Source organism: Chenopodium album, chromosome 7 (genome assembly GCF_948465745.1).
Source record: "Chenopodium album chromosome 7, dcCheAlbu1.1, whole genome shotgun sequence".
Lineage (NCBI taxonomy): Eukaryota > Viridiplantae > Streptophyta > Magnoliopsida > Caryophyllales > Amaranthaceae > Chenopodium > Chenopodium album.
This window is the reverse complement of record NC_137840.1, coordinates 64,380,886-64,389,331: the sequence shown is the minus strand read 5'-3', so window position 1 is coordinate 64,389,331 and position 8,446 is coordinate 64,380,886. Positions and strand designations below refer to the sequence as shown.

At 30.6% G+C, this 8,446-nt stretch overlaps 1 protein-coding gene across 1 annotated transcript; it reads right to left on the bottom strand.

Annotated features, from left to right (window-relative positions):
• Positions 1-550: 550 nt before the first annotated feature.
• Positions 551-4,159, bottom strand: LOC145638079 (ABC transporter G family member 22-like). The gene is made up of 10 exons (XM_081689039.1): positions 3,898-4,159; positions 3,296-3,396; positions 2,972-3,204; positions 2,675-2,830; positions 2,404-2,587; positions 2,016-2,309; positions 1,639-1,929; positions 1,157-1,441; positions 946-1,053; positions 551-862 (listed from the first exon to the last, which is right to left on the bottom strand). The coding sequence occupies exons 1-10, from the start codon at positions 4,097-4,099 to the stop codon at positions 611-613; spliced, it is 2,106 nt and encodes a 701-aa protein (XP_081545165.1). The 5' UTR covers positions 4,100-4,159; the 3' UTR covers positions 551-610.
• Between the last annotated feature and the right edge of the window lie 4,287 nt (positions 4,160-8,446).

The window sequence follows — 8,446 nt, the reverse complement described above, 5'->3', positions numbered from 1 at the left end:
AATTCCCTATTTGCGTTGGTTTAAAAACTTATTCCCACAATATTATTTGGTAGATTTTTTTTTTTTTTTGGGCAAAGAACCGCTAACGGTGATAGCGGTTCTATACTTATAAATCCGCTAATGTCGTTAGCGGTTCTTGTATAAGAAAACTTCACAATTTAAAACTTAATATAGGAACCGCTAACGACGTTAGCGGTTTTATAACAAGTATAGAACCGATATCACCATTAGCGGTTCTTTGTAAAAGATAAAAAAAAAATTATAAAAAAAAAAAACCCAAACCTTTTTCCAATCCTACGTGGACAATATTTTTGGAATAAGTTTTTAAACCGACGCAAATAGGGAATTAATTTACAATTCAACAATTTTTATGGAAATCGTTCTATAATGTTCACTTATACATAATTGATTTTATCAATAGCTATAGAAGTGAACTAAAGACCACATAAAAGCTAATTGAGTCAAACTCTCAAGAAACAAAAGTACTAAGTAATTAAGCATTGTTCTAACAAAATTAGGATGAATTACAATATAATTAATACTTCTAGTATTATTGTTGGCCATAATAAGCCATAAACTTCAATAAGCAATGTTTCAATAATTGAATATGTCATGTTGGCTTAAGTTTCATTCTTCTAAGAAACAAGTAAGCTAACAATCTATATCCAATGATCATGATAACCAAGGCTCCAACTTCAACATTCCAAGAGGAATCCACTCTCAATCCTTTGATTAGAGGAGCTTCACATTGACCAGATCTTGAACTCCTAGTTGAACATCCATATTGAATCTTCAACAAAAGGCGGTATGTGTGATAGTTGAAGGACACATACCGTACCCAAGACATGAAAGGCGGCACATCCTGCTTACACATTTATGCCAGTAATCAAAATCCAAAATGTTAAGAAAAATTATGTATGGATCAAAGATTGATCTATTGCTTACTTGGATGAAAAATCCAGCCGCGAGCATGAAAGACATGATGAGTACTGATGCTAAGGTCATTGCTTTCTTTATATCCATGAATGCTGCACCAATACTTAGGCCTAGACCCTGAAATTTTTTTGCATAAGAATGTTATTGTTTTTAATTATTAATGATTCTTTAGAAGAGTAAGAAGAAATTTGATTGTTGTTGTAGTTGATCATATACTTACCTGGGCAGCCACAATGCCGAAGAAAGTTGTAAGTAAAGTGAGGAAAAATGCAGCAAAACTTGGCTGCAAGCCCACCATGAAGTACACTATGAGCATGAAAAAAATTGGTAAAATGAGGTCTAAAGGCAGATCAGTGATGTTTCTTGCAGCAAAATACGCGCTTAGTCTGTACATTCCAGCAAATCTCTCTTTTGTTAGCATAACTCTCTCTTGTGGGAAGGTAAAAATGGTTGTAAACAAAGGAAAAAAACTCCAAAATACTGATATAAAGAACAGCAGCCCTGCCTGCACATGCACACATGCACAAAATAACACAAATTAGTAATAAATCTTATAATATTACCTCCGTTTCATATTATTTGCAACTTTGGAATATTTTATATCTCACAGGTCACAGATAATACCCCAAAGTTGCAAATAATATGAGACGGAGGTAGGTATATTCTTTATAATTTTGATGTTATACAGGAAGTTATGATTGCCTGATCTTGGATATCTATGGAAGTTGAATGATCAGGGTGCCACCAAAGCAACCCTATGATAATAGCAGTTGAAATGACTTGGATTACACGAACGCTGCTGAAGTATTCATATCTTCTTTCCTTGATTCCTCTGCTTAGAAGAACGCGGAATTGATCCCACCAACTTGCTCCCCATCCCTTTGAATTCCAAGTCCTTTCTCCTGTCTTAACCATATTTTGTTTAGTCATAGACTTTAGTAGTTTTGGCTTTTTTATCTTACATGATCTCGATTCATAGGCCTCCACAAAATACTGCATAGAAAATCATTAGAATATAAATGGATGTTATAAATTGATCATAGTATAATTGAGATGTGAATAAATTTGCTAGGACTAACCTCATGGACTTCAAGTGGTGATGGTCTTCTCCTAGTATTTGTGGGTGAGAATTTGTCTTCCATACTCGAAGGGATCGATTTTTCATTCATGTTCCCATTTGCAAGATCAAGTAGAAACTCTGCCGGATTCATAGGTTTAAGTGGTGAGCAACCCATCAATGAGAAATATTCCATGGCTTCGGATGCTTTCCCAAAGTACAGAGAACTCCCTTTCCCTATAAGTATAAGCTTGTCGAATTTGCAAAATAGTCTGCTCGATGGCTGGTGAATTGTTGTCACAACTGTTTTTCCTGTCTATGAAACCAATAAACGATTTTAGTCATATTTCAAACAACTACTGTAAAATTTTCATTTTAAGGCAGTATTATTTACTGAATGTTTGAAGTACCTTAGCCATGTTGTGGAGTATTTGGACTATACGCAACGCACTTGCTGAGTCTAGACTCGATGTAGGTTCATCTAAGAGTAAGAGAGGAGGATTAAGCAGGATTTCATTACCAATACAAACCCTTCTTCTTTCGCCTCCTGATATTCCCTTCAGAAGTCCACCTCCTATCATAGAATCTTGGCACCTAAAAAAACATACCCTTAAATTTCTTAGCTTTATGAAAAGATAGAAAATTGTACAAAATTGTTGCTCATATATTGTTCAGTTGCACCTTTCTAAGCCCAAGTCAGTAATGACTTCCATGGCTCTATCTTTCTTCTGTTCTTTCGACAGTGTGTTTGGAAGGCGAAGCAAAGCAGCATAAGTCAAGGTCTCCTTGACAGTAAGATGAGGGAAGGCAACATCATCTTGCATCACAAATCCAATCCTGTTAAAATTATAGTATCAGTCAGATTTTCATGTTCTGCTTTTAAACACTTTTTTGTCAGAAAGAAGAATTTTCACTAATAATAAGTCATACGACATGTCGACATCTACAAAAATTATCAAGACCTGTAACTGCACTCACTTGCGCTTTAGGGACTTAGTGTAAGGTAGGTTGTTGTAAGTGATGGTGCCGCTGTTATACTTAACCCGGCCACTAAGTAGGTTCAGTAAAGTTGTTTTACCACCACCTGATGGACCTATCATGGCTAGAAGTTCTCCTGGAGTGGCTGAGCCACTTACTCCTTGTAGTATATATTTTTCATTCTCTGAGTTTTTCGCCCCGTTCATAGTTACCTTGAACTTGACATCTTGAAACTGTAACAAATTGCTGATATCAAACTCTTCACATCACATGACAAAATATCTAAACAATGAAACAATTATAGTCGTGGTAGAAATCTAGTACCCTTAGGCATATAGGTATGCTTGGTACAACATTCCAAGAGCTTGAATCTGGACTCATGTCCTGCTCATTTGCCTGTCCTGGATTATCAGCTGCAGCACCATCTGTTTTATGCAACATTACAAATGGACCTTTTCTAAAAAAAAAAATTTAAAGAAAAAATACAAAAGAAAAACCAAGAAGACATAAATGTTTGTGATTTATATTTTGGCTCATTAGCTTCTCAATGTCATCAATAACTAAAAACTACTGCATATATATGTTTGGTAAATGACTTTTCATTCAAACTGAAAAGTTTTCTTTTTAACATCTTTTTCTTACTTTTTTTTTTGGCATTTTTAGTTTTTCTTTTTATGTTTAGACGCAGTTAATTGTTATATATGTTTACTAAACATATTACTATATCTTGGTATTACAAACACATCAGCTAACCAGCTAGTCAAACAAGCTAAGCCAAGTGAACCAGCTAACAGCGGATAACATTCTTAAATATGGCCAAAAGCCATACTTGTACAAAGTATTAGGCTAGCTTTAATGTCGATCTAACAAAGAACTTAAATTAGGGACACAAATGAGTGCAAAAAGCATCAGAAACATGAAATTACCTGAAACATTAGTAGGAGAGGACACTCCATGAAACGCATAAGCAACATTTTGGAAACTTATAGTGTTAAATCTTTTTGAGACATTCTTAACAAGTTCATCAACATTGATTAAGATTTGATTATTCAACGATTGTGTCTTACGAATAAATCCATTATTGTTTCTCGATTGATTCTCCAATTCAAGGCTTCTCCTGCGTAACATAGCTAGCCCTGCTTCACCATTGCTGTTATTTTCTCGGTTAGGCGAGCTAGGACCTTTGCTCAACTCCATTAGAATTACAAAGTGTACAACTCCTAAACAAAATAAATAAAACATATTGTTATAAACCGTAACATGGTGCAATTAAAAAGAATGACAATAATACATTTAACATATTTACATTTACATATATAATTATATACTAAATATATTATTCAGAGTAGATTATAGAGCATTTTAAATAAAATTCTTACTTGCAGTATAGCTTTAATGCAGGAGCAGAACTTGTGAAGGTAGTAGGATTTTGTAGTGAGAAAGTGAACTGTTTCACTGCATGCTCAACTATTATATAGGAAAATAATAATAAATAAATTAATTTTTTAAAAATATAAATAAACAAGGAAATACTGTAGTCTGAGAAGGTTTGCAAGATATCTGATGTAGGTTAATATTGTAGACAATGATGGATCAGCAAGCTAGTATGTAGTTGTCAACGATTTTCCACTTAAAGTTGATGTTTGGATCCCTTCACATAATCACGTCATAAATAATTTAGGACATATTATCACGTCATAAAATACATACTCTGTATCCTTTCAAAAAAAAAAAAGAAAATACATACTCTGTATTTTGTAATGTTCAGTACTGTTAAGTCAGTATAAATAACTTCCAACTACTAATCCGTAAAAACATAACTTCAAATAATAAATACAGAGTACAACAATGAATCAGAAAAATTAAGCTACATGCAATAAATATTAGTTCTAATTAATCAATGGATGTTAGTTAAATTCGATAAAATATAAGGTTAACAGAACACGGACTTACTTATATGAGATATACCTCATATCATGAATTGAATTCTCATAGCATAATGTTGTATTATTGCATAGCTGCAAAATAAAATTGCTATGCACTTTTTTCTTAAATAAGATTATGTATAAAAGAGATTGTCACTCTTGAAGATAATCATGTGAGTGAGTGAGTTAGATAACTTGATAAACATATTACACATTTCTATAAATTTAAATAAATCTTACAGAAAATTGATGGAATTACAATGTGAAGTACAAATTTTCAAGCGCCGTATTATCTAAGGCATGGTGATTGGTGATCGAAGCCGTGTAGTATGAAACGTTTTCATAAATCTTAAATTTTTTGACGGGTTCATAAATCTTAAATTAGGGTAACATTTGTAGTTTTCTACCTTCTAAGCTTGATTTTTACTCCGTACTTTTTTTATTTTATTCTTTTATAATACTCTTAAATATAACTCTTATAAAGTTATAATACAGTAATAGCAAGGCAATTGATCATTTAGTGTGTTAGAAGGTGTTCTCTCTGTTTCTTTATTATTTAGAAGTCTATTTCTCTTTATTATGTGAGTAATAAAGTTTAAAAATAGACTTCTAATAAAGGGAAGGAGGGAGTAGTAAACATTAAAAGAAAATATAATCATAACACTTGGCTTTGGCACTACACCGGGTTATTAAATTAAAGGAAAAAGATATATGCAGCCCTAAGGGCTGCATATAAGGAGCTAAAAATGGAAAGAGTTGATAATAAACAAACATTTATTACGCCGATTTACTCGTGAATAGTCGATAAATTTCCAACTTAATACTAAAAAAAGAAGTATATTAAATGCTTATATGCAGCCCTTAATTCCCAACTTAAGCGCTGCATATAACATTACCCTAAATTAAAATAAAAAATTAAAAAAAAAAAACATTGTTAAGAAGATTTAAAGAGAATAACTCGATCATCTTGGAATAGTTTAAATTGTTTCTCTTTATTTATTTTTTCTAAGTTATATAATTATTTTTATCCATTTTTGTGCTTAATAAAGTGATTTAAGTACTTGTGTACTCCCTTCATTTCGTAATAATCGCAACACTTTGACTTTCGCATTATTGATATGCCTACTTTGACTATATTTTTTATTAATTTATACAAAACATATGCTGCTATGTAAATTATTATTGCATTAGTCTTTAAGTATATTTTCATTATATTAACTTATTATATTTCTTAATAATAATAATAATATAATTATCGATATTAATGGTCAAAGTTGTGCATTAATATGTGTGGCGATCAAAGTGATGCGAGTATTATGAAACAGATGGATCATAATCAAATTATGAAACAAATGGAGTATAATTAAAGAAAACATAAATTGCTATAGACTAGGATGGTAAGAAATATGAGCTTATATGCACTAGGTTTAGTGTTTGAAACTTGTGGATGAAATGTCTCTTTTTAGGGGAATCGTGTGACAATTTTAGAAACCATTTTAATATATTCTAAAGTATATACTTCTTCCATTCTTTTTTACTTGACCCGTTTTGACTTTTACACTATTCACTACCCTCTTTTGACCGTGTTTTGTGAATAATATGTAAGAAAAAACATATTTATGTTGGATCATTTTGAATTCGTCTCAATAAGTATTATCATAATATATAACTTTAATATTTTTTAATTATGGAGAATTAAAATTATTGACCGTTAAAGTTTTGTATTGGCAAGCGTGATAAAAGAAACAGGTCAAATAAAAAAGAACAGAGGAACTAGATAATAATAATTATTAACTAATTAACTATCATTTTCTCTATTTATTCATTTATTATTTTTTTTAATTTTTTTTTTTACCATTTGGTTACTTGTAGGAATTTTGTTCATCTCTTCTGCAAGAAGGTACACAGTACACTAGGGTCAAAAGGCGGTGCCCCAATTTTGAGGGCAGTCATAGAATTGAAATATATTCCATTATTGCTAGTCGTTGAATGCAAGTCCATTTGATGCGTCAAGTGTCAAATCTAGAAGAGCACAATCTAGAAGCTGTAGGTTTTTTTTTTTTTTTTTCCAAAAAATACCTAGTTTTGATGTCCTTATTAAGTTAAATACTATTAATTGTCATAACAATAGTATAACTTTTATTAATATATCGTAATAAATACATAAGTAAATTTGAATTTCACTTTAGTGAGTCATGTAATTTTTGTTATCAATTTTTTTTCTTCAACCTCTATGCTTATAAAATTTTATATATATATATATATATATATATATATATATATATATATATATATATATATATATATATATATATATATATATATATATATATATATATATATATATTTGTGGTGTAGAAATTATAAATAATGTGATTAGTTTACCATGAGATTAGTATTTATTTAGTTGAAAATAAAATATTTACTTACCTTTAAGCAAAGGATGAAATTTTATTTTATTTACTTTTTTCTTACTTTAATTATACTTCGTATTTTCTTAGGCATGAAACAAGAGTATATAGTAAGTGGATTGACCTTTCGAACTAAAATAGTATATCTGTATATACAATAATGATGAATAGATATCATTAAATTGCTTATAATGTGCGTTATTCTATCAGAATATCTATCATTATTTCTACTTAAGTTAAATAAAATTAAATAAATATATCAACTAAAAATGTCACAAAAAAAAAAATTCTATAACTAGCCATATCACTTGAGTAATGTAGAATTGACAATATGTGGTGCAAATTCAATTCTCCAAATTTGTATTTCCCTTTTAACTCCTCTCTTTCTTTAAATGGAAAGGTTTTTATGACAATTTGATTAAAAATATTATCTTCAAAGCCAAAACTAGAAAGATGGAAATTGACAAAGGAAATAACAAGAGCCTTAAGAATGTGTACGATATGTACTAACATAGAAACTAGAAACCGACCACATGGCCCACACCTAAAACATATGGCCTAGCTCAAGGGTCAGCCCAACTGAGACCAGATTGGTCGTGCTCAAGGTTTGTTGATTAGTCCAAACTTTATGTATTCGAACGAATTGGCCCATCAAATTCGACCCAATAACTAACTTTGAATTTGAAAACAAGTAAAAGGCTTGTTTGACATTTTTTTTTAATAATAAAAATCAAAAATATGAAACAAGAAAATAGTGTTTTTACCATTCTATTGTCATTTTTCAAAAATATCATGATTTTAATAAATTTGACTAATTTTTTTATTCACTAGATAAAAGCCCATGCGATGCATGAATTTTTTCATATATAAATCTCAAGAGCAGATATATTTCTTAGTTAGATAGACTCTTAGGGGTTATTTGGAATAGTTTTTTTTGTTTGGTCGAGGTTTTAAGTTTTGGAATCCGATACCTAAGGGGTTTTGATTCACCCCTATACCCATGGAATTTCATACTCACCCCTCCCCTTAAGGTTTACAATTCATTCTATTATTGATGGATAAAATCCATTTCAATAATAAAACCAAATAATTTTGAATTAATATCGGTTTTAGAATTCATACCTCTCATATGAGATTCC

Excerpts from the sequence above, each read along its gene's own strand:
- LOC145638079 (XM_081689039.1), bottom strand. The coding sequence starts at position 4,099 with ATGTTACGCAGGAGAAGCCTTGAATTGGAGAATCAATCGAGAAACAAT. Across the intron at positions 2,831-2,971 it reads ACTAAGTCCCTAAAGCGCAA|GATTGGATTTGTGATGCAAG; the intron begins GTGAGTGCAGTT and ends TAATTTTAACAG. Across the intron at positions 1,930-2,015 it reads CACCACTTGAAGTCCATGAG|TATTTTGTGGAGGCCTATGA; the intron begins GTTAGTCCTAGC and ends TTTTCTATGCAG.